Raw genomic sequence first — 25,981 nt, forward strand, 5'->3', positions numbered from 1 at the left:
GCGGGGCAGGGGAGCATACCGGTATGGGGGCGTGGCCACGCCTCCGTGGAATGGCTGTCACTTACTCTGCTGCCGCTGAGTCACAGGAAGAACGAGCGCCTTCTACTATGAGGCAAGAGAACTGCGTGCCTCACCTAGTCTGACTTTTTAGGCCTTTAAGCTTCTGCTTAACTCTGCTCATGCTGAGCAATCATAAAAAGTCAGACTAGGTGAGGCACGCAGTTCTCCTGCCTCATAGTAGAAGGAGCTTGTTAGAGGCTTTTTTAAACAGTTAACCAGGGTCATCCACAGTGAGGCAGCAGTTAGCTCAGCCTCACCTCAGCTCTCGCCTGAGAGGCTGAGTTTGCTGCAGCTTCACTGCAAGCTCTCGCCTGACTAGTTGAATGGTAAATGTGACGATTCTGCAATTTTAATACCAAATAATATAAAACTGGTGAAGTTAAATGGAAAATAACTTTATGGTACAGATCAGTAGATAATACAAGCATTTAATTTATTTTTTCCTTTTACATTTTTTTTCTTTTCATGATGAGAGGTGAGGCTCTGCCTCACTTGCCTCACCTGACTGCACGCCACTGTAATGTACAATAGTTCATTAACATGAGAAGTAAATGAGTTTTATCCTCATGGATACAAAACAGGAGGAAGAATACATGGGTGGCACACTGCTTTAAGCATTCATGTTTTGCTTATTTTAATATAGCATAACACTCCAGCCAGTTTGATTAGTACTGTAGTTAAGCCACCAGGTTAAAAATCTTCATTCTAATCCCATTATGTTGTTTATTAGCCTATCTGTCGTTTTAAAATGTTTTTGCATGATCTTTAGATATTTCCCCATTTTTTACATTCTTAACATTTTTATACTGATAATGAATGAATATGAAAATGAATATTGAAAGCAATATATGTGCTCTGTTTATTTGATCTTAGTTTAACACATTTCATGTGCAATGAAATATATCCATTTGCCATTTTATGGATATATAACATCTTGAGAGCCAATTTGGTGTAGTGGTTAGGGTTAGGCAAGAAACCAGGCAATTGTGAGTTCTAGTCCCCCCAGCAATGGCAAACCAGTTGAGGAGGGGGGACCCTTGCCAAGAAAACTGCAGAGACTTGTTTGGGCAATCTCTGAGAATTGGATATGATTGAATGGAAACAGGAAGAAAAATCATGTTATGCAGGCAAAATGTCCACGCATAAAACAGTTGCAGATCAGGATATTTAGGGCTAGGAGATAATCCTTTCTTCCGTATTCATCTATAAAATCTCAATTTTACTGTCTATATATGTATGCATGATATTTGTATGCAAATACTATTCTTGCACATTTTAAGAAGTTCCAAAGGTACTACCAACCTTATTGTTGTAAGGCAGGGGTGTCCAAACTTGGGAACTTTAAGACTTGTGGACTTCAACTCCCAGAATTCCCCAGCCAGCTGGCTGGGGAATTCTAGGAGTTGAAGTCCACAAGTCTTAAAGTTCCCAAGCTTGGACACTCCTGTTGTAAGGCAACGGAACAAATACCAGCAATCTGTTTTGTAATGTAATTCAGAATTTTTACCAGAGCAAATTGCTAACCGTGCCTTTCAGGTTCCAAAATTAAGTGCCCCAGCTGTTTTAGTATAAGTTATTTCCCTTCCCAACTGATGTAATATAACTGCCACTTACAATGCTTATAAAATTCCAGGAGTTGGAGAGACAAATAAAAGCCAGAGATGAAGTAACAACAGGAACTAATTTTGCTGTGCAAAGTCTGGACCATAAACACCTGCAGGGGGTTGGGGACCTCCGTGGAAGAGTGGCCAGGTGAGTTGATGGGAGCTACCTTCTCACAGTTTGATAAACCGTGTTTTAATCTAAGTGAGCACAAGCCCATATGCTTCTCCTTCCTGCACATTACAGTTTTGAGGAGAAAATAATGTTTTCTTTAGGATTTGTTTAAACATAACACTGCACCTAAAGTTGAGACAGAGAATTCAAACAAAAATAATTTTGTCCTTAACTTTGAAGAATGTTTTTTTCTCTTACTTTTACCTTTGAAAGAAATTAGAAATATTGTAGGGCTGTCTCTGCAGCCACTAATGTACATGTACCCCTCACTTACCAGCTGCCTTGTGCAGCAACCATTTTGAAGTTGCAGTGGTGCTAAAAAAGTAACTTTGCAACCAATTCTCACATTTATGACTACAGTATTGCAGTGTCCTGTAGTTATGTTATCACCATTCATGTGCTTTGCAACTGGTTTTCAACAAGCAAAGTTAATACAGAAAGTGGAAGCAAAATTGTAACAGAATAAAAGAGTTGGAAGGGATCTTAGATTTCTTCTAGTCTCAACCTCTATATCATTTTAGACAAATGGTTGTGCAATCTCTTCTTAAAAACTTCCAGTGTTGGAGCACCCACAACTTCTAAAGGCAAATTGTTTCACTAATTAATTGTTCTGTCAGGAAATTTCTCCTTAGTTCTAGGTTACTTCTTTCCTTGATTAGTTTTCATCCATTGCTTCCTGTCCTGCCTCCAGGTACTTAGGTTGATTTTTCACATAGTGACTGCATCACTTCGCTTAATGATTGAAGGAAATGTTTGAAGGTTGTAAGGCTATCATGGTCATTTGATTGTTTACCACCGAGTTGCTAATGCCAATTGTGATCATTAAGCAAGGTCTACCTGTAAGTAAAATTACTATAGAAGTTGGCATATACAGCATATCAGTGGACTTAGAAGCACACTGTCAGAATTAAATAGACTTAATACAGTCAGTAGGGTTTGCAGGCTGTGGCTGCATAAAAAAACAGGCATTTGAATTTGTTTTTTAAACTATTCCTATGGATAGTCTTGAATGAAGTATTTTGACAATGAAAATAATATAATTTTTCTATATGATTGTTAGAACATCTGATGATTTATAGGTTTATGTATAATTTCATGGTTTGAAGTTTAGCCAGTGACAATTTCTGATATTTATTAGTTTGCTTGTTTGTTTTAGAGGAACCAAGAGCTGGAACACAAATCTCTAAGATCAGCAGAAACCCCTGTCATAGTTGCACCAGTACTTGTATTTATACAATCTATATTTTAATGAAGCCGAGTATGAATAATTGCTCTTGAGCTAAGCTAGAGGACATTGAAATGATTTATGCAACCATGTAAGCACTTTTTGCATATCACTTGCTTACAGTGTTCGCCTAAAGAAAGACTGAGGTGGCCTAGTTTCCAAGAAAAAAAAATATTACCAGGAAAATAAATTAAAGAGATTTTTTTCTTTTATTTTTTCTACCCTTATAAATTGAAAGGTGTCCAGAGTCGCTCAGGTGTTCTTGAAATGAGTATGTATGTATGTATGTATGTATGTATGTATGTATGTATGTATGTATGTATGTGTATATATACATATACATATACATATACATATACATATACATATACATATACATATACATATACATATACATATACATATACATATACATATACATATATATACATACATATATATATTTATATATTTATATTTATATTTATATATATTTATATATATATATTATATAGTATATATATGTACTGTATATCTGTGCGTCTGTGTACACATGCAAACACATGCATATGAATGCACATACAAAGACATAATGTGCAACAAGGCCATTCTAGAAGAAAGAATGCCATGTTGCAAGGCACTCAGAAAAGAGGAAAATTAAAATTCTTCTATGAAATGATTTATTAAGAAAATATTCTGGGATTTTACATAATAGTTTATGTTGCATCAGTGAAAAAGTCAGATGAATCTGAAAGAATGTTTTTGGTGTTAGAAGCTTTTGCAAACCAAAATCTACTTGCCAGATGTGCAGAATGATATATCATCTTAAATTGGCAGAATAGATGTTCCAACTTCTTTTTAAAAAGATCTGGTGTGTGTGTGTGTGTGTGTGTGTGTGTGTGTATGTAGAGCAGACATGAAGATATTCAAGCAGCATGATCTGTCTAATATTTACAGAGATCAGAATTATACAAACCATGGTATTCTCTGTGACACACTGTGAAAATGGAAGTTGGATTATATAGGATAAGAAGAGTATTGATGTTTTTGAACGTTGGTACTGGAGAAGACAGAATATTGTGATCAGCCAAGAAACCAGACCTATGGATCTTTGAACAAATCAACCCAGACTTCTCACTCAAGGGACAAATGACCAGGCTCAATTTATCCTACTTTGGACACCTGATACAAAGACCAGGCTTTCTAGAAAACGTTTTAATGCTGAAAAAGATAGAGAAAAGAGAAGAGGAAGACCAGCAGCAAGGTGGTCACTTATAGAGGCAATGAGTACACCACTGGGAGACATGAGAGAATAGGACAGGGATAGATTGAAATGGAAAAAAGAGATCTATATGGTTGCTAGGAATTGAAAACAACTTAATGTTACATAAACAATCAACACATGTATGTTTAAATTTAATGATCCACTGTTCATATGTCTGATAAAATGAACTCTGAATCATAAAAGTTTATGCTGGTAACTCCTCAGCATGCTACAAGGGTTTGTTGATTTTGCATCGGAGATATAAAATAATGTAGAAGAAGAATGAAAAGTGTAAGGACTATGAACCATAGGGGATTGCACAGTAATACATTAACATTTGGAGATTTTGGGGGAAAGCCCATAGAAGTGGAATAAGAAAGGGCAAAAAAGTTACATCTTTATGATGTCTCCAAATATTCTGGAAAATGAGCAGCACATGTAGTTGGCATTAGGGTTAATTAAAAAGGGAAACAAATACTGTAGTGCAGCTAAGTTAAATTTTATAGCAGAGTTTAGCAGACAGCAGAAGTGAGCAGTCAGACATCTGAAACTAAGGATTTCAAGACTCAGAAAAGAGAAAGGAATAAAATACACACTCCTTCCTTAAGAAAGAAAATTGCTTGTTGGAGATACACTTCTGAATGATTAATAGAAGAGGGAATTTATGGTATGGAGGAAATACAGAAACTACCCTCTTCTTTGTTATCAACTTTCTAGATGTGATGCTAGCATTGCCAAACTCTCTGGAGATATCAATATCAGCAGGCATGAGATTTCAAAACTAGAGAAAGAAATTCATGCTGTGCAGTCTTCTTTGGACAATTATGTGAATAATATTGAGATGAAGGTGAGTGGCTCTGAAGTGAATCTATTCATCTGTACTGTATTTTAGAAATCATCCAACTTCTCTATTTGATTTAAAATTGCTGACATGTTAATAGAAGAGAAAAACAGATGGGTTTTTTCATATAGGTGGTGATGGAGACACAGGAGCATTATGATGGAATTAAGATCCAGAATGATTGCAATAGCCAATTGTACAGTTAACATGGTACAGTGCTGACATATGGGGATTGAAAAATGATGCTGTGTCATCACAATACTTACCATTTCTAACATTATCTTTGACTAATGACAGTGTATTAACCAATTGTAAAACAAAGAAAGATACAGGGTGTTTTTTTGTAACTCAGATAAGGTTCTCAGATCCCCAAGCATTATTGCTCTAAATGTTTGTTAAAAACAGGTCATGACACTTTGGTAGAGTGGCTATAGTAGTGGACTAAGGAAATGCTATGAATATAGTATACTTAGACATCAGCAAGGTGTTTCATAAAGTAGACCATAGCCTACTTCTTGGTAAGACAGAAGAAGGTGGGATAGACAGTGCTACCACTAAATGGATTTCAGTTGGCTGGCCAACTGCACTCAGCATGTGTTCCTCAATGGAACTACACCTTCATGGATGAATGGATGTAGTGGGATACTTCAAGGTTATCTTTTGGGTCCAGTGCTCATCAACATCTTCCATAAATGAACCAAATGAGGGGATTGAAGTGGTGCTCATTAAATTTGTGGATGACACTAAGCTGGGGGCGAAATGCTAATATTTTGTAATATAGAGTCAAGGATCTTATCAGAAGGATCTTGACAGACTTGAGTATTGGGCCCTATTCAACAAGATGCAGTTCAAAGGTAAGGAAACTAAGGTCCTGCATTTAGAGCTTTCAGGTACAGGATAGGCAGAACTTGTCTCAAATATAGTGCCTGTGAGAGGAATTTAGGTGTTCAGGTGGATCACCAATTAAGTATAAATTAGCAGCGTGCTGCAGCTGCCCAAAAAAGCCATCACAATCCTAGATTGGATCAACAGAGGGATATCAGCAAAAACACAGGACATGATAGTACTGCTCTATACTGCACTAATGAGTACTTCCACATATTTGGAATTGAGTTCTAGTCACTACAATATAAAAAGATGCTGAAGTCCTAAACAAAGTGCAGAGAAGTGTAACAAAGATGATAAGGGATCTGGAGGCTAAATCAATTATTAAGGGAACTAGGCATTTTAGACTAATGAAGAGAAGTCTTAGGGGAGACCTGATATAAGTCTTCCAATGCTTCCAATGGTCAAAGAAAGATCAATTTATTATCCATAGAACCTGAGGGCAGGACAAGAAGCAATTAGCGGAAACTCATCAGAGGAAGATCTAGTCTGGAAATAAGAATGAATTTCCTGACAGTGAGAATCAGTGGAACAGCTTGAGTTATGGATGCTCCATTGCTGGATGTTTTCAAGAAAAGATTGGATAACCATTTGTCCAGAATGGTATAAGGACTCTTGCCTTGGGCAGGGGGTTGGACTATAAGACCTCCAAGATACCTTTCAGTTCTATGGTTATATGAAATGGAAGAAACTTACATCCTAATTTTAACCTATCTATATTTGAGCTTTATTACTGAGATTTTTTTTTAATGTAAGTATTCAGATTTTGAGCAAAATTGTTTGTGAATAGGGTTTTTTGTTGTTAGTTTTTGTTTTGCTTTCTGGTACCTTCAACTAGACATTCAAAGTTAAGATTCCAAGGAACTTTTGTATTTTTAAAAAATTAGAGTTAAAAGCTGGATAGAGTTATGTTCTTAGATCTGTTCTTGTTGAAGAAGACTTGTTGAAGTAAAAATGCATTTGGATTATTATTTTTGGTATTTGAACACTTTGAAAAAATATATAAAGATGAATTTTAAATTGTTCACATTAAAGGAGTAAGAATCACTACTGAATTTAAGCTAAAAATGAGTAACAAAGACTAGGGTCAATCCAGTATAAATCTTCAAATTAAACAGCACACTACTAAATTCAATTCATATTACAAAATAGCTATTTTGAATTCTGTATCTTATAAAAATATATATTCTATACATAGATAAATCCACATTTTGTATGTGGTACAAATCTATGTTTTAGATTATAATCTAAGAATAATAGTTCCCAGTTTGCTTTAAAGATAGGAAATTATTCTAGACAGTGAGACATATTCCCATGCTTGGTTAGCTATTCTTCTATTAATGGGATTTGACACTCTTTTCAATAAGAAACAGATAATATCCTTTCAGCAATTATTGCTTATAGGCCAGTTCTGTATACTCTGAGGAGATATGTGGTTAAGTGAAATATAATAATAGTATTGTAGGTTGAAATAGGAATTTGTTTCATATTGGTTTGTCTCATACTGGTGTGAATCATTTTCCAGAATTTTTCAAGTTAGCCTGCATTGCTGCTGAATATGAAAAAAATGATCTGACCTGCTCTTTATATTTCCAGGAAATCTTTGAAAGTGAATAATATATTTTAGCACTAAAAACTAATATACTGTAATATACCAACATTCTATGCTATATAACGTTCAGAGTAAATTTAATGTAATTCTTCCATTGAAATTCCCAGGTTATTGATACAGTTAAAATGTTTATGTGGTTATACTCTCAGACTAATCAGTCATACCTGGTGCTTGCTGTTAAAAATCTCATGAAGTATATACTTCTGGTTCATCATACTAAAAGTTGTTCTTAAATACTTTTTCAGCCCGTTACCTTTTCTGTATTCCTAGTTAAGGGCAAGATTATTTTTCATTTTGTTAATTTGATTCCTGGACAGCTGTCAATGTCTACCACTGTTCTTGAGGCAAATGGTCAACCTAGGTAGGCCAGCCATAAGATTCAAAATTATCTGACTTTATATGTGCATTGACCTCTTCTTGATGAGGAACATGAAGGCTTTGAAGAAGGGCAAAGTCTTAGGTGGGACCTTTGCCAGGGCTTTCACAACCATCTCACAGACCAAAAGTTCTCCAGCTATTAGAATATGGGCTTTGTTTCCCTTGTAAAGAAATGTTTATTTGGTGACCTTATCACTATTAACAATATATGAATTTCCCAAATCTTGTATTTTTCCTATACTGAAGTATCATACTTATTGACAAAAGGTAAGCAAATGTGTTCTATGTAGAAAATGTAAAATGAAACTCATTTGAACCCGTAATTCTTAGAAAGAAAGCTTCTTCTGAAACCAATGAAAAAACAGAACAAATGCTTGCATAACCATACAACATGAGTTACAGGTACAAGTAGTACTCATTTAGCAGCCACAATTGAAACTGGAAACTTGGTTGTTAATTGAAGCAGTCAATTAACAGAGAAGCAGAGAAACCAAGACTGTGTTTACAATCCTACTTCAGCTTTCTTTTGCTTTAATGACCCTCTTAGGAATAGTTGCAAAATTATATTTTCATCACTGTCATAACTGCAAATGACTGTTACCCAAAGCAGTCACTATGTAAAACGAAGGTAAGCCTTTCATGCAGAAATATGACAGAAGTAGGATAATTAAAACCTTCTCAGGAAAAAGATTCATACTTGTTGGCTATTCCAAATGGATTAGCACATAGCATAGCTCTTCCTGAAAATGTAGATTATTAGAGAAAAGGTTCTCAACTTCACTTTCTCTCTAGCAACCTATGTATAATCTGGTCATTTCTGAACAAAGACTCTATTTTAAAAAATCCAACAAACACTGGACATTAATAATTATTTTGGAATAGTTGATGGGAATCTTTTATTATGCAGCAAAATTAATTCTGAGAAAAGTTTATAAGAATGAATCTATCTGAAATTCTGACTTTTCCCTTAGTCACTGCAATCATAATGTGTATTTAATGTCAATGCTGGGATTTTAGCTCATAATGTTTTGTTGTGGTGGTTGTTGTTCCTATCAGGTAATGCATCTTTTAGACAAGATACAGTCTTCAAACTCAGAGCAAACTTCAAATTTAAAGACAATACAGGGTGATCAACACCATGAATTGCAGCTCTTGGACTTCAAGTAAGGAAGCAAAGCTTTTCAATTCTGTTAATGTGCTTGGTGAGAATTTATGGTACAATGGTATTGGCACGAAGACAGAAGAGCACTAAATTAATTTACTTGCCTTTAAAAATCCTGACAGGCCAACAAGGATAAATGTTTATAAAATCACATAAATCTTTTTTGCAAAGCTAAGTCAATGCTTTAACCGAAACTGCAGTGCTTTCATTTACTTTCACTGATCGCTGTAAGAACAAAACTTTTCTTACTTAATGCAAAATAACTATCATAAAACTGAATAAGTAGAAAGAAGAAAGAAACTCAAAAGAACCAATGTAAATTTGTTTTTGGATTCAGTAATTCTGTGAGTGAATTGGGCAGTTTCTAAATTTGCTTTATAAATACATAAAATAAATAAAAAATAAAACTTTTGAGGGCTTAGAGAAGGAAAAAGACTATAAAAACGAGTGGGGAGAGCATCTATGCTATACATAACCATATCAGACCTTTATTTTCCTAACTCATATAAAGAAGTGTAAAATATAGCTGTGCTATGCTTCACTTTTCTTTTTGAAGAATTGCTTCTGAACACAAGTGCTTAAATGCAGCACCTACCTACGTTCATTGAAGCAACTGTGTTCCTAAGATTGATATTGTTTCAGTGAAAGCCCTACTGAAATGACTGCTGAATATTGAAAAGATGCGGCTGCTTTAATAAGTCAGATACAGATGCTGCAGCTGTACTCTCTCGCATTCTGTTTTTTTAAAAAAAAATCAGATGTGAAATTCTGATATCAGATGTGAGATGAAGAGCTATTTATATTTAATTGTAAAATCAGTATGTTTTTAAAAAACAGGATAAGAAGACAACTCAGAGGTTTTTGGAGAAATGTTTCTTCACTTCATTCTTGTCTTACATATATCTGTTCATCTGTTGGGGACACATGCATGTTCGCGCACACGCACACACACCCATTGATGCTGATATTCAACTTCTTCCCTATACTTGCAAAGGATCTAGTTTTGCCAATGTAAAAACTGTGATCAGAGACTTACAATGCTTAAAAATATATAAGCCTTTGATCACTTTGAAAATACATTTTAAAGATCTGTATTGTTCGGAGAATACATGTCATCAAGGATCATATAAGTATTTATAGCCTTGAAACTAAAACCATACACCAATGTTGCCACTTCAGAAAATTGTTAACTACCAAAATTGACAAACTGAAAAGTATATGGAATAAAACTGATTCATGACATGAAATCTGAATAGATTTATGGAAGTTGTTTGAATGAAGCCCCATGAGTTTGGTTGTCGTAAAAAAATTAAGACTAAACTAAGAAAAAAATTAACATAAAACCCCATTTACTGGTACTTATTATTCAAATTGCTTTTGTAGTGAGTTCATGGTATAGAAGAACTGCATGTTTTATGTTTCATTTTCATGAAAATTAAAAAGAATTTCTCTTTAAATATTAGGATAAATGGTATTTTAAATGATTTTAAAGATCAGATTCAAAACCAACAAAAGTGGATGGAAAGTGAGTTGAGGAGATCTGAACAAGAAGAAGTCCATTTCACAAACCAACTCTTTGCTACAATCAAGGAGAGATTGGCAAGTGCTTTTGTAATTCATGCAAAAAATACAAGCATAACACACTTTCTCAAGAAGCCTCTTTTATAAAAGAAGAGCAGAAAGATTTTAAATGGATAAGTGTTTAGATCTGGTTAACATTCTGTGTGATCTTACATGAGTAATATTGGCTGCGTAATGGAAATGAGAATTCGGGGAAAGACGATGATGAGAGATTATCTCACGAAGAACCTACAACAGAAATACAGAAGTCTGGAATACCTGAAGGGAGCATAGGAACCAATCAGATTTTATTACCAGATATTGAAAGCCCATTCATCTGCTTTTTGTGTTCAATATATTGTTAAAGAAACATAATATACTAAAGTTACTTTGGGGACTTGGGGCAGTCAGAGTTGTATGAATTTTAAGCTGCTACCTTATGGATGTTGTTCTTTCAGTCACAGGCAATAAAATATGTCATCTTAAATAAGTCTCTAACAGATGGCAGAGTGCTCCTTTTTCAAACTGCAATCTGAATTACAGCTTGAGTTTTTGGCAAGAGGAAGGATGTTGGCTTCATGCAAGCACTTAGGCAGAGTGTTTAGCTTCAGAAAGTAGCTGATCCAGGACAAGGACACTCTATCTGGACATAACTTTCTTCATTTTTTTTTGCGAGGGAGGGGAGCACTTGGTGTGAAAATCTGGAACACTTTACTTTAGTTTCAAAGAGATAATTTAGTTGTTTTATAAAATACAAGACATACTCTATGATTGTTAATCCTAAATTATTGCACTATGCAGCAACTTTAAAATGTTGTATTTTATAGATTAAAGCTATTGAATCTTTAAGTCCATGTTTGCTAAGTGCTTTGATTTTTGGAATCACTGTGGGCTCATCAGTCAGAAATGGCTCTGCCTTCCAGTTTTAAATCTTCAGTTCTACCTTGAGATGTTTTCTTTCATTAACCTTCATTGTGCTTGTATCTGCTTAGTAACTGAATCACTTAATGAGAAGCCTAATAAAAATGAGTAAAATATTTGATAATAGAGGCACATTTATATGGCAGTATGTTTTTTAATGTATTAAAAACTATTTCTTTATATTTTGTACTTAACTGCTCATTTTCCTCAGAGAAGGGCTTATTCCCCACTGTTTACTCAATAAGATTCTCAACCCAGATTATAAATATTGGAATTAATTGAAAACATATCATTTGAAATAAAAAGATGACAAGAAAAAAGTTGAGAAACAGAAAAGCAAACTCATAGTCAAATTAAGCATTATCTTAAAAATGTTTTTTGTTCAAAACATACCATGGGGAGAATTGCTGGAGAGCAGATAGGGGAAACTGGTGTTGATTCAGAATAGAGCCACAAACTAGATTGCCAAAAACTGACCCACAATTTTAAACAACATAAATTGCCGAGACCAATCTATCTGAATTTAGCCCATGATTGATTAGGTTTTTTTTTAACTCCAAAAATTAGGACCCCAATGATGTAATTGCTATCTACAGATTTAATTAGTAGCTTGGATCTTAGTTACAATGTTCAACATTATATAATGTTGGGTCTAAACATGATGAGAGTTGGTTTCATTTTAATTTTCTTTCCAGACTTGTACATGAGCCAGAAAATAAGAAGAAGAAGCATTTTTTCCCAAGCTCAACTGAAATTCTGGAAAAAGGCTTTTACAGTTAATAGCACTATATACTTGTGATATCTGCACTTCATGCAAAGGATTTTGATATCCAACATTTCTTTGGACCCTCCTCCCCTTCACTCTACCAAACAATTTTTATAAGCTGGAACATCTTCAGCTTTCATAGTAAAATGTATATCAAAAACTTTGGAAGCCTCTTACACCAGATTAGCTTTAAATCCATGCCAACATCTTGGCTGTTCCATAAAAAGTCAGTTACCTATGTCACTGGGAAGTGAGATCTATCATTTTTGTAAATGTAAAGTTACAAATAAAAATAATTACAAAAAATATAGAACATCTGCAGAAAAAAATATAACAGATAAGCAGGGATAATTTCATTCCTTTATACTGAATGAATAAATATAACATTTTTAGTAGAGTAATTCTATTCATTTTTCACAACGCTTTCAAAAGGAAATACTGGAAAAGAAATTGGAAGATGGCTTATACTACCTCTCCAAAAGAATAGAAAACACAGAAAAAACATTGCAATTTGAAGTGGAACTCAGCCAGGTAAAAAATGATCAAAATAAACTACATGCAAAGATTACCAGATTCGAAAAGCTGATGTGGAATGAACTAGAAAGAATGCAAAATGAATACAGATCAGGTGAGGTTATTTTTCACACTTACATGCATTTGTGTGTTTGCATGTGTGTTATATAGCTACACAACTTTGTCATTCTCCAGATTATCAAATCATACCATAAGCAGGAAAACAAAGTCTCCTTACTGTGGTTCAATTTATAAACCTTTCTCTTCATAAAGGACAAGAAACAGCTTTCAGCAGAAATAACTGATTATTTTGATATTTAGATACAGAAATTGTGAGTTCAGGTCTATTGTTATTTCTAGTCTTCTGTTTTCATACCAGAAAATTATATATATACTTTTAATCAGTCTGATTTCAGGCCTTACATTATTTATGCACCAAAGGAGAACTAAACTCATCTTAAAGCTGATCCATTCACTTAACTGAAAAAAATGTTCATAAAATATTTGTGACACATTAAAATAATAGATCAAAAGATGACTTTAAGCTAAGACGCAAAAGTCAAAAATTATTTTGGAATGCAGTAGAAACCCAAAATTTGATATTAATGATAATATTGACAACTTTACTAAAATATGTCTGTTATTTACCAGGATTTCAATCTATCCGGGACTCTCTTGACGCACTCAAACATATACAGACAGCAAAACTAAAACTTGAAGAGGAGAAATTCAAGCAGGATATGAAAAAACTACGACGAAAACTTAGTGAACTCAAAGACTAATACATTTTGTTTCGCATTTACTGTACATTTATTCCATCAAGGGAAAATACTAAAAAGGTTTTAAAAGTTAACTTATTTCTACAAAATCAGACTTGTTTTCCTGTAACTCTGTAACTAAAGCACTGTCATAATTCTGAACAGACTTAAGTTAAAATAGAATCTCATTAACACTTCATTTGTTTGAAGAAAATAAAGTGCAAGGGCTTAACAGTACTGTTGTGTAAGTTATCGCTTGATTTATTTTCACAAACCATTACATCAGTTATATCCTGAAGTTCTCAAATTAGGAGCTTTCCTGCCTTTACAGAGAAACTTATACCAACTTATTTGCTCATTTATGTAATTTTGTTAGTTATGAAAAAGAAAAATAATTTCCTAAAACATTTGTCTCATTTTATGAAGAAATCTTTTACAATTTTAATTGTTCTGCAAATTCAAATGAGTACTTTTACATGCAGTATTCTAGTTACCAATTTGTTTTTCACTGTTTTTAATTCTGATATTTACTTGTAAGAAGGAAAAAGCTAAGTTTGCAAAAATGTAACCGTATGCCAAGAAATATTCTGAGGAATAGATATGCAAGCCTCTTAAAGGCACTTAAATTTGTTAACATTTAAAATGCCAAGGTTTTTTTTTGGTCAAAGTAGCTACGGAACTAGAAGATACAAGCAACATGCCCCTCCTTGACCAACTCTCATGTACTGTACATTTTCTAACAATGAGATTCCAGACATAATTTATTGCCAGTTTTTGAGGAGAAAATGTTCTTGAAAATTCAAATGGAACTTGCTGTGCAGTCTTCTATAAGATTGAAATCAAGTGGTTGAATAATGCAAAGGTTGTTGCATAACATTTTTACTTCCTGAAAGAAACTTCATTGCAATACTTCAAATCATTCTCCGAAGAAAAAACATATCAGAGCATCAACTATGAAGTTCCATCAGTTTTTAAAAACAGATTAAGTGAATAGGAGGAAGCATTGGGGCCAACAACCTGAAAGGGAGCCATTCTTTTAGTAGTAGTTCCAATAGTAATGCCCTTCAGTTGTAAAGCACTGAGGAAATTAATTACAATTTTTTTTCTTCAATCTCATCTTTTGGGGATTATATTTGCTTCTATGTCGCACTGAAATTTGATGAAGAGTCTTATAGGCTAAATAACAGTAAACTTATAAACCCTTTTCTAATGTAGGGAGGAAATATATACATTATTCTAATACAATGTGTTAATACCACTTTATAATGCCTTGGTAAGGCCACACTTGGAATACTGCATTCAGTTTTGGTCGCCACAATGTAAAAAAGATGTGGAGACTCTAGAGAGAGTGCAGAGAAGAGCAACAAAGATGATTAGGGGACTGGAGACTAAAACATATGAAGAACGGTTGCAGGAACTGGGTATGTTTAGCTTAAGAGAAAGAAGGACTGGGGAGACATGATAGCAGTGTTCCAATATCTCAGGGGTTGCCACAAAGAAGAGGGAATCAAACTATTCTCCAAGGCACTTGAGGGTAGAACAAGAAGCAATGGGTGGAAACTAATCAATAAGAGAAGCAACTTAGAACTGAGGAGAAACTTCCTGACAGAACAATTAATCAGTGGAACAGCTTGCCTCAAGAAGTTGTGAATGCCCCAACACTGGAAGTCTTTAAGAAGATGTTGGATAGCCATCTGTCTGAAACGGTATAGAGTTTCCTGCCTAGGCAGGGGGTTGGACTAGAAGACCTCCAAGGTCCCTTCCAACTATGCTATTGAATTGTATTGTATTGTAATGGCAGATGATGTCCTTTATTGGTTTTTACCTTCTCAAATCCAACAGCCAAAAAAGGGAAGGAGAACATAGTTCAAAAGAAGCGGGGACTAACTAGGCAGACAAATCAAGTAGAGAAAGTGGTTTTATAAGCAGTAAAAATCCTTACGTTTTTATAAAACGCAGACGGAGTCATTCTGTCAACCTTTATGTCAGAAGTGGGTTGAACAAACACAATTGATGTTTGTAAGGGCTGTTTTGAATATAAATATCTAAAATTAAGAACTGTTTCTTCAAAGGAACTCTCCATTCTATTGAAATGTAGCTTTACTGTAATTATCTAAGGATTAGCAGCACAAATATAATTTCACTTTAACAACAAGCAAACTGATAGTCATTATCAATAAAATATGCACTACGAAGGAAAAAAGAAGAGCTTAATGCATTTGGGTGAAGAATTCTTAAGAAAGGTTAAATATGAGCAATTCAGTTGGAGTACTAGGTCTCATGTTTTTCATACTGTCCCTCCCAGAGTAGTTGGGAATCAGACGGGATGTAAATATAATAAATCTAATTAATTAAAAATGGAATTTAATGTGGAAGGAATATTACTTAACCCCTTTTTTCTGGTATGTTTTATTGTGGAGATAGATGGGTTGGGTGATGGTGGGAAACGAGAGAATTTTAAATCACAGAGATGGTTTGAAATAAAAATAAAAATACACCCCTTCATCGTTTGGCTTCAAATTATAGCCCAGCATTTGTATATGAAAAACAATTTAAGAACAATGAAATAACATTTGTTGTTATAAGCATGTCCTACTTCATACGTACCATCTATTTTATGCTATGTTTGAAAGTATTCTATTCTGAAACATTTTGAACTTGATGAGCAAGGGAGCATCAAGTACTATGGCCTCATATCATCTTTGAATCTAATTTAAACTAAAAATATTTATTTCCAAAATGGACTCTAATGAAGGTAATGAATAAAACCAGAGAACTGAAAATCTACTTTTGTCAGGCTCTGCCCATCATCTCCCTGAAATCAAAGGTTTGCTGCAACTACCGTGAAAGACAGCCAGGACACATAACATTAAACATAGTCAGGAAAAAAATAAATATTTGGATGAAATCATAAAGTTCTGAATTAAAAGGTTCTGCATGCAGAGTAAGATGTAAACAATGCTTCAACAGATTTTATTGTTTCATCACTCACTAAGTTAAAGATTATTTATTTTGCTTGAGAAGCTGTAGAAAGATACATTGCTAAATGGTAAAAAAAATGACATGGGAAGAGAAACAGCAAGGTCTTAGCAGACTATGAAGATAGATATAGTCCAAAGTTTATTTAACACACGGACATATTATTAAGATTCCATTTTATGACAGAAATTTGTCACATTTAACTCTAGAGCAGAGGTCAAAACCTTTGTGCTTTCCAAGGTCACTAGCATACACTGTAATTTATCAGTAGGGGCACAGGTTAAGTACTGCATATGTCAATAAAATTTCAACTGGATAGTTTAATAACTCTTTCTTTTTAATATAAATTGGACAATTAGCACTTGTGATTTAAACTCAACGTATTTGTCATGAAGATGTTGTTTCCAAAAGCCTCCAAAGTTATTCCAATTCTTCACTAATGTTTGTGCTAGGAGGCTGCTGCTGACAGTTTCTTGTCTAATTCCAAAACTCGAATATCTCCATTAGCTTTGGCATTTGCTGTAAGAGCCTGCAGAATTTGGAAAACAGAGGGGAAAAAAAGATTTATGCATTAATGTGAGTATCTCAGAGTGTAAGAGTTGTTTACTTATTTGCTAATCAATCACAAGCTAAATAGGCCAGTTGGTTGGACGCAGGAATTGCAAAAACCACCTGAGCCAAACCATTCCATGCAGGGGGTTGCTGCTTTAAGATGCTCTGGACCTGCTCTGAAACATTCATCTTTCAGATGTTTGGAATGTACAGAATGAAATGGGGCTGAAGAGTGTGGGGGTGGGGAAAAAGAACAGGCCAAAGAGTGAGGATATTCATTGTTAAAGGTACATATAGGCAGCAGCCACTTGAGAGAGGCAGAGAATGTGCTAGGGTTAAGTGCTAAGCCAGTGGGACAAGCTGTTGCTGGGAGTTTGAACTGTAATAACCAAGAGGTGCAAAAGTGGACACATTAGTAGCAACTAAGAGGAACTGGAGTGAGAGAGAAGAGATGAGGAAGATGGGAAGGCCTATAGGATCTGTTGCACTGGGACTTTAGCAGCAGTAGTTGTGGGGGGGAGGCAGAGGACCAAGGGAAGCATTGAGATGAGAGGGGAAAATGGCCACTCAGAAGTGAAGGGAGGGGGTTAGGATTACCTCAGCATTGGGGTTACCTCAACATTGTTCTGCTAGCCCTGTAAAATCATTCTAGGATCTCTCTGAATTTTGTTTCAGTTAAAATCCAGAAATACAAAAACATTTTGTCTTTCGATACACAGCTAACCCAAAAACGTAACTACCAGAACAAGATGGATTTGGGTTCGAAAGAAAAAACAATCTTTGCACACTTCTAGTTTTGCAACTTACAGTTTGATGTATGGATAGTGGAGTAACTTAAGTTATTATCCTCCGTGCTATTTCTCCCCCCTCCCCCTAGTTTATTCCTCCAAAGATTGTGGCAAGATAGCCAAAGTTCCCATCCCACCTTTACTCTGTTCAATATTAAAACTGAAGCAGCCCACAACTGGTATGAATATGTAAGAGGTGGGGGGGGGGGGGAATCCGATGGCTTCTTCCACTTATCAGGAGTAACTGTCTTTTTTGTTGAAAGCAGATAAAGCAGTTCCCACACAACTACTTCAGATTACACTCATTCTATGAAGGGACAAAAAGGAACTAGGAGATAAATGTATTTCTTGGAAAATAGAAGAATTGTTTTAATGTGTGGTCAGCTCCTCAGAGTTGCATTTGCAAGATGGGTAGCCATATAAATGAACTTAATAAGCAATCCAATATTAAGGAAAACACTTTAATTGCTGAAGCCACTCACTACTGTAATCAATGTTCTCTATTTTTTTAAAAATAACCTGATGGTTACCGTTCATCAACTATGTGATTAATGAGCACTTTTGATTCATGAATGCATTATGAAAAAGAAATCTATTTTTAATATTGCAAATAATATTTCTTTATCTAACATATAACTATCATATATATTTAAAGTTCCTTAATTATCATTCAAGTTAAAGGTTAAAATGAATGGCACAACGTATAAATGCAACAATTTGAAATGAAAAAAGGTACATCAAATGTAGCAGCTTACTACAAACATAAAATTGTATTCCTTCATTAAAGCTATTATAGACAAATTCTAATAGTGCTTCCTGAAAAGAACATTCCATAAGTGCAATATTAAAAGGTTTTTTTTTTGCAAATGAAATTCAGTGTATTTAATATATCCACCTAAATAAATAACATTTGACTTATTAAACTCTGAAATAAAGCACTGAGAAACCTACTTAACATATATAACATGGAAATATTTCTTACATCGATTAATTCATAATCATTTTTGGCATATAAATGTCTTAGGAGATACCATCGGGCAACTGATACTACAGTTTCTGGAAATCCAGATTGATATACCACTCTCTCTAACATACGACGTGTTTCTCTAAAAAACAACAACAGAAAAAGTAGAATACTGATTAAATGTTATAAGAAATAATGAGAAAATGGCAAAATAAGTACGAATCTACAGCATTTTAGATATTCAAATACATGCTTACATTTACATTAATTCATACTTACAAGGAAGCATTATTTTCTCACACTACAAATGAGCAGAAAATAGTTATATTCTGCAATATAAAACTAAATCTAACACATCATTAAAAGACAGTGAATTACTGAACAGTGCCATTAAGAGGGGGCACAGCTTGTTAGATAGATGATGACTGTTTACAGGTGAGAAAATGTCTTCATTATCACTCAATCAGATTCTTGACCCCAGTTCAAAGAATAATTCCATGAAAACAAAGCTATTGTATAACAGCCAGGAATACTGTTTGAGTTTCCTATAAAGCTTCCAAACAGGCAATTTATTCTGCAATTTTAAAAGGCCTCTCTGACAATAAAACTTTCACAGCAATTTGCAACAACCATGTCCTTACTCTCAGGGAAACAACAAGTTTAGGGATTTTGCTTCCATCAAACGAGGCTCTCTACTGCATCTTATTATAATTTTATACTTTATTATAGCAACCCTCAACTATCTTTTAATTTTATGCCATCTATATGTTTTTGAATTGGGGTAAATAAAAATGTAGCAACATTTATGAATGAATTCCACGTAATACATAAACCCATACCCACCGTGAACCCATTTTGCGATTATACTGCATAAGTGCTTGAAATAGAATACCCAGTGGACAGAAGGAAATTTTCATAGCTTCTGTTGTGGCTTCTTGAACTAGAGATGGCCAGTGATCATTTGAAACATTAGCCTTTAAACAAACAAACAAACAAACAAAAAGTAAACACTCAGTTACTTATATCTAGCACCATATCTTGCAGTAATTACAGCTAAAAATAGTTTCATAGTGATATATCATTTTTTTTCATTCACCTCTTAATTAATATGAAAAGTAGCATAGAATTCTAACATAAGGAAGTAACTTTCTAGCTCTTTTGGTAAAATGGATTAGCCAAAGCTACTAATTTATCAAATATTTATTTACATCTATTTTTTATGCAACTTGTCTCTCCATATCATAGACAAAACGGTCTTAATTCATGAATAAATTATTATTTTGAAACTCTAATCAGGTATCCCCTTTCATAAGTCACCAACCATGTAAAACAATACTCCCCACTATCAATTATATTAACAAAACATTTTAACAAAGTATTCTTGACTCCACTAACAGAACAATGAACTGACTTCCAATATAATATATTAAAGCAAAATCACTGGCTATTTTAGCTATATGTATATCAGGGATGGGTTTCTTCCGGCATTACTGCTGGTTTGGTGCACTGCGATTTTGCCTATAAATAGGTCTGCGCATGCGCAGAACAATTAAAAAGGACAAAAAACTATGTTGTGGCAACCGGGGAACCGTTTGGGGCCGTGGCGAGCATGTCATCCCTACCGGTTCATAGACCCAGTCGCCATTTCCACTACTGGTTCCACCGAACCGATGCAAACTGGCAGGAATCCACCTCTGAAGCATATACTATTAACAACTAAATTTCTAAATTGTAAAATTTAAATATTCACAATTATAACAATGCGGAATATCTTTTTTTTTAAGTGCAAATCTCTGAGAACTATATATAGCTGACAAATACTATTATTTCATAATACATTTGTGATGAAACCTGATTAGCACAATGTCAGGCCTGCAGTCATATTCCTTTTTTTAGGATCTTTGGCCTGCCATACTTTCTATTAATTCACATTGCTGTTTCATTAGTGTAGTAATTGGGAGCGGGGAATAGAAAGGAGTAGAGTTGTGGAATGTGTTGTTGTCATTCCTTTCTAGAAGCCAAGGTCATCTTTTGTCTCCGCACCTCTACACCTGACCGGAACCAGCTGGGTGGAGATGCCAGTGTAGCCAAAGAAGATTGGACCATGTGATGGATTTATGGGTGTGGGGATAAGATCATGAACTTTAAACTGGGTGGAATCCAATGAGGTTTTCAGATTTGGGATTCCACAGTTCGTTGCCAACATGTCTGTCTTATTAAATTGGAACTTTAAGGATAGCTTTGCCTTGGACTCTGATTTAATTCTGCATGATATTTGGAATGCTGACATTAATTTCCTTTATCATACAATTTGCAAAGGCAAACTATCTTATCTGTATATTTTCTGATTCCTCCCATAATGGTTAATTGAGAAGAACTATTTTAGTATCAGATTATTGCAATTTATTCATTTTATCATTTAACAATTTAAACTCTTACCATACAGATTTCTAATGCAAGTTTAGCAAGTCTTAGAAGACTACAGAGTTTCCCACTCAAGTTCCCTTGCTGTGATGCCAATTTTAAACTTTTTCGGTAACACATTTCTGCACCAACCATCATTCCTTGTGACTGATAGACTTGTGCCAACCACTGGGAAAAAAGAAATCAAGTCCATTGTTTTTAAAAAGCATGCTTTGTATTTAATTTCTAGTTTTTAAACATTACTGTAAGTATTATGGTAAAAGTGAAATTTCAAACAGCCAAGGTTATTTTAAAAAATAAAATGTCTGAAACTCAAAAGAATCTCAAAAATATTTAACTCAATAATCTGGAATTTCACATGGAGCTCTCCTGAATGGTATAAGCAAAGACACCTCAATAAAATTCTTAAATTGCATATCTTTGAACATGCAATGAAGTCTGAGACTAAAAAAAAGGAAATTAAAGATCATGAATATAGCTTTCCCTCTCTAAGGTGCTGTAGTTGATAAGACAAGTTATGCAAATGTATAATAATCATCCTCTCTGGAGAGTTTCCAAATCAATTTTCGTGACAGAGTATGGATAACACCGGCAAGCTATATGAAGATAGTGCTGATTTGTTCCAAAAGGGACAAATAAATTCAGGTACATATTCCCAGGAAGCAAACATCACTCATACACAACACAATATTCACTTTTGTTACCATCAACTGTAAGCGTTCAAAAGTTATCATTGTTGCATTGCATTCCAAATGAATCTCAAATACAATGGCTAAATGGGATAGCTGGAGCCTGCTCAAATTAAGACTTAAAAGTAGCTGACCATGGTGCTGAATAGCTCAATTTTCATTCATGCATTTCTATGCTTCTGTTAGGCACAACCAAATTCCTTCATATTTTCATATTTTAAACTATACAAAAATGAAGTTTTCATCATACCCGGATATAGGTTTGTCTTATATTAATTTGCTACAGACCTCTATTTTAAAACATGATTCCAGTCTTATTTCTTCTTAGGTCATGTAGTGCCGCAACTAATTATTTTACAAAAGATGTTCAGCACTTTCTTTGCCTGCTTTGTTTCCTGAGGAAGGAGGAGGTTTATTTTTGATCTAATTTTGATCTTGGTGTAGTTTTGGGAGATAATACTCTTTGTTCCTTGTAATAAATTGATTACTTTTTGAATACTCTGAAGTTCTGTTCCCAGTACCATAACAGGGTGTTAGAATTCTCTTGATTGGTCAACCTTTGGGACCTGATGGAATTACAGAATTTCAAAGGATATTTGGGGAAGCTCTTGTGCTTTATGCATACTTCAAGTGAAGTCTTAGTTGCCACTTGAAAAAATAGTTTGTGTTCTCTGTAGATCAGCCTTCATGATCTCTCTCTGAACATAAATTCCAGACAGTGTCCTGGTTTTCTGTCGAGTTTTGGGAGATGAAGCAGGTGTGGAAAGATGAAGAGTAAACAGCCCATTACCAATGTTTATTTCTTGGTGGCAAGAACACCAAGACACAGCTATTTTTTTTCTTTTATGAAATCTGCATCCAATAATTTTCAATTGCTCCAATTACTCTTAGGGAGGCCTTTCTAATTGGCAGATGGCGATTTTGTCAATACAAAGATTTTCTAAGTGCCATCCAATAACCACTGGACCACCACAGACAATAATCTTCAGGTTTCGATTTTACTTTGTGATATTCTCCTATTCTGTTTTACTGTCCTCAAGTATTGGCAGATCAATTATCCACACTTTGTATCATCCAGAAAAACTGAGACAACAATTCATTGCCTAACTTATTCTTTGTTCTTTTATTTCTTGGACATATGTCAAAACATCTTTTGTTTCCAGTAACGAAAGTGTCTTATTTTCTGGGCAAAACATCAAGTACATTTAAGAGCTGAAGAATGGCATTAAAGACAACAATGCAAAGACTATTTGGATTCTAAAAATCATCTGGAGAAGCCCCCAACTGCCAGTGTGCTGATGCAAGATTAAGAATTATTGACCGTATTTATGTCAACGTCTATTGACTCTAGGGTCTTGATGCTAAAAGTGACAGGGCAACTGAGCAGCCTGATTTTAAAATCTGCTACACTGGCAAAATGCACAGACCAGCAGCTTTTGATTATAATACTTGACTGCAATGCTCACAGAAATACATTCCCAACGTATGGGTAGACATGCCTGTTGAAAAGATCTATGCTGAAAACCATGCTTATCTATAAGCTTCCAGTGCCTAATCTGGCCACACTGGGTTGTGTTCAAATGTAAGGATGTTCAACCAAACTGACAGCATGGTATATGCTAAAGGCTGAGATGGGAGTCCACTCTGCTCACACAATATACTACCTTCCAATTTTTCAGCAGGCTTTTAGGAGAGAAAGCAGAAAGACTACTTATTCACAGTACTAGATGAAGAAGTCCCCATATTGTGAAATATAATAAAGAGAACGCAATCATGGATAAATGTAGACAAACTTACATGCCAAGCTGTAATCAATGTGGAGTTGGAGAGAACTGCCTTTTGGAGCTCTTCCAAAATGGCATCAGGAAGCTCTTTGTGAGACTGCAAAAGTGGTTTGCACTGAACTTGTCTTAAGAGCAGGTACCACATTGGCTGCTCAGGAAATTTTTTTAAGCCCTAGAGGCAAAAAACTCTCTTAGTTCCATATAAAATAATTAAAACCAGTTCACAAAAAAAGCAGAGCTGTTATTCTAGCAACACAATTTCAATAAGTCAAAGAATCCAGTTATTTCAGTTATCAGTGAGCAAAAAGAGGAGAGATAAGAAACCATTGATTCTATACTTTGATTTGGTGAAATCAAAACATGTTCATGATGCTTAAAATAAGATTCCCAGCACACATTATGATCAAGTAGTTATGCTGGTTCCGTGTTTCATGCAGCGAAGCAAGTTTTACTGGCAATTAATGAATGAATAATTGCAATTCAATTAACTTCTGACTTTTACAAAATCTTACTTTTCATTCTTTTTGGCGCTATTTATTTATGCTGTCAGTTTTGTTTGGGTATTTTTAAAACTGGGTTCATGCTTTGAACCTCTTGTAATCCACTAAAAAAAACCTCGAATAGCATATTGGACATATTATAAATATCATTAGAAGCAACTGTACCTTACTAAACGTGTCATCTGCTTCTTTTTAATTTACAGTAATCCCGAAAGGAACCTAATGAGCTAGTGAGAAGAGGCAAGAATGCGGAAGACTAATGGCAAAATATTTTTTAATATTTACAAACAAATTTAAAGTGAATCTCAGCCTTTCCACTATAAGCAAAACCAGTACTGTCACTGCTGCATATTCACCATCATTTTTCAAATGGTTTCACGGAGATATTCTGATATGGAAAATATCTGAAATAATTTTTAACTCTCTGTATCAGGCTTTTTGAGCAACTTTACCTATGTTTGAATAATGGTAGCATGTCATCTTAACATTAATCATACCTTTTCACAGAGAGCCTCAGCTTCTGAAGTTCTACCTGCCTCATTTAAGCCAGTAATAGCTTGGAAAAAAGACCATTCTTCGATTTCTTGAGCTCTGGAAGCTGGAAGTTCTTTGGCTTTAGCTACAAAGCATATGAAGTTCATTATTTCATAATATCACATGCATTAACCCCAACTCTTTACAACAAAATGTTTGCTATTCTGATATCAGTAAGAATAATTCTTTTTACATTAAAGCAATTCACATTTTTAAAATATGTAGCTATGTTTCAAATTGTAAAACATTTAGCATGGTGAGAGATTTTGGCTTTGGAAAGTTAATAGTTGAGGTCCCCTATTTTGCACTATCTTCTACTCCTTAGGTTCCAATTCTCCAGGACCTTTTTAGTGTTGGATTCAAGCATTTAGCTGCTACAATCAACAATGGGAAGAAATTAAACAAATTCTGCCTTTATGATATAAAGGAGTAAATTTTCTAATTTGTAAGAGTAAATTTTCTATTTCCCAAAGTAATTGATAGGATGCAGGCATGTAATTTGTTACATGAGCTACTGACATACTTGATCATCAGGAAAGACGGATCACCATTGGATGGATTAAGCTCTTACATTTTCACTATGTAACTAAGTTGATTCTTTCACTCTAAGAGAAATGTTTTTGTGACCTATGGAAAGGGTCTCGTTAGAATGCCATTTATTGTAGGAGTTTTGCATTTGCAAAATACTTTTGAATGAAGGAAAGTACAGGTTTTGGTTAGCAGTGACAATTGAGACTAGAACTTCTGTCGCTAAGAATGCAATCATAAAATGTGACACCACTTAGGGATGTAAATTCCAGCACTTCTGGTTGCTGTCATTAAATTAATCCCATGCCACTGTTAAGTGCAACACTATGTGATTGCTATTTACAAACCTCTGCCAGCTTCTCCACTTAGTTGGTAGAAAGTGGGGGAAAAGGTTACAAATGGCTATCGGGGGACTTTAAGATGCTGCAGCATTGTAATTGTGACTGGGCACACACACCTTATGTAAGAGCTAGAAGGCCCTAAGTCAGATAGTCTTCCTTTCTAGTAAAAAAAACAAAAACTGAGACTAGACAGGTCCT

General features: G+C 34.6%; 2 protein-coding genes across 6 annotated transcripts in view; one reads left to right on the plus strand and one right to left on the minus strand.

The window, feature by feature from the left end:
- The window catches only part of FAM81B (family with sequence similarity 81 member B), a 50,800-nt gene extending 35,562 nt beyond the window's left edge, over positions 1–15,238 (plus strand). For all 5 annotated transcript variants that reach the window (XM_081944921.1, XM_081944919.1, XM_081944922.1 and 2 more), the window contains 6 exons: positions 1,694–1,812; positions 5,022–5,151; positions 9,077–9,183; positions 10,646–10,781; positions 12,862–13,057; positions 13,594–15,238. In XM_081944921.1, the coding sequence (XP_081801047.1) occupies positions 1,694–1,812; positions 5,022–5,151; positions 9,077–9,183; positions 10,646–10,781; positions 12,862–13,057; positions 13,594–13,724 (819 nt within the window). In that variant the 3' untranslated portion in view covers positions 13,725–15,238. The remainder of the gene's footprint in view (positions 1–1,693; positions 1,813–5,021; positions 5,152–9,076; positions 9,184–10,645; positions 10,782–12,861; positions 13,058–13,593) is intronic.
- A 1,407-nt stretch (positions 15,239–16,645) lies between these two features.
- Positions 16,646–25,981, minus strand: part of SKIC3 (SKI3 subunit of superkiller complex) — a 50,454-nt gene continuing 41,118 nt past the window's right edge. The window contains exons 36-41 of the mRNA XM_081940929.1: positions 24,878–24,999; positions 23,894–24,052; positions 21,423–21,575; positions 19,827–19,957; positions 19,002–19,125; positions 16,646–17,208 (exon numbers count right to left, since the gene is read on the minus strand). Coding sequence (XP_081797055.1) covers positions 17,128–17,208; positions 19,002–19,125; positions 19,827–19,957; positions 21,423–21,575; positions 23,894–24,052; positions 24,878–24,999 — 770 coding nt within the window. The 3' untranslated portion in view covers positions 16,646–17,127. The remainder of the gene's footprint in view (positions 17,209–19,001; positions 19,126–19,826; positions 19,958–21,422; positions 21,576–23,893; positions 24,053–24,877; positions 25,000–25,981) is intronic.

This window comes from Natrix helvetica, assembly GCF_964273705.1.
Source record: "Natrix helvetica genome assembly, chromosome: 2".
NCBI classification, from domain to species: Eukaryota; Metazoa; Chordata; class Lepidosauria; order Squamata; family Natricidae; genus Natrix; species Natrix helvetica.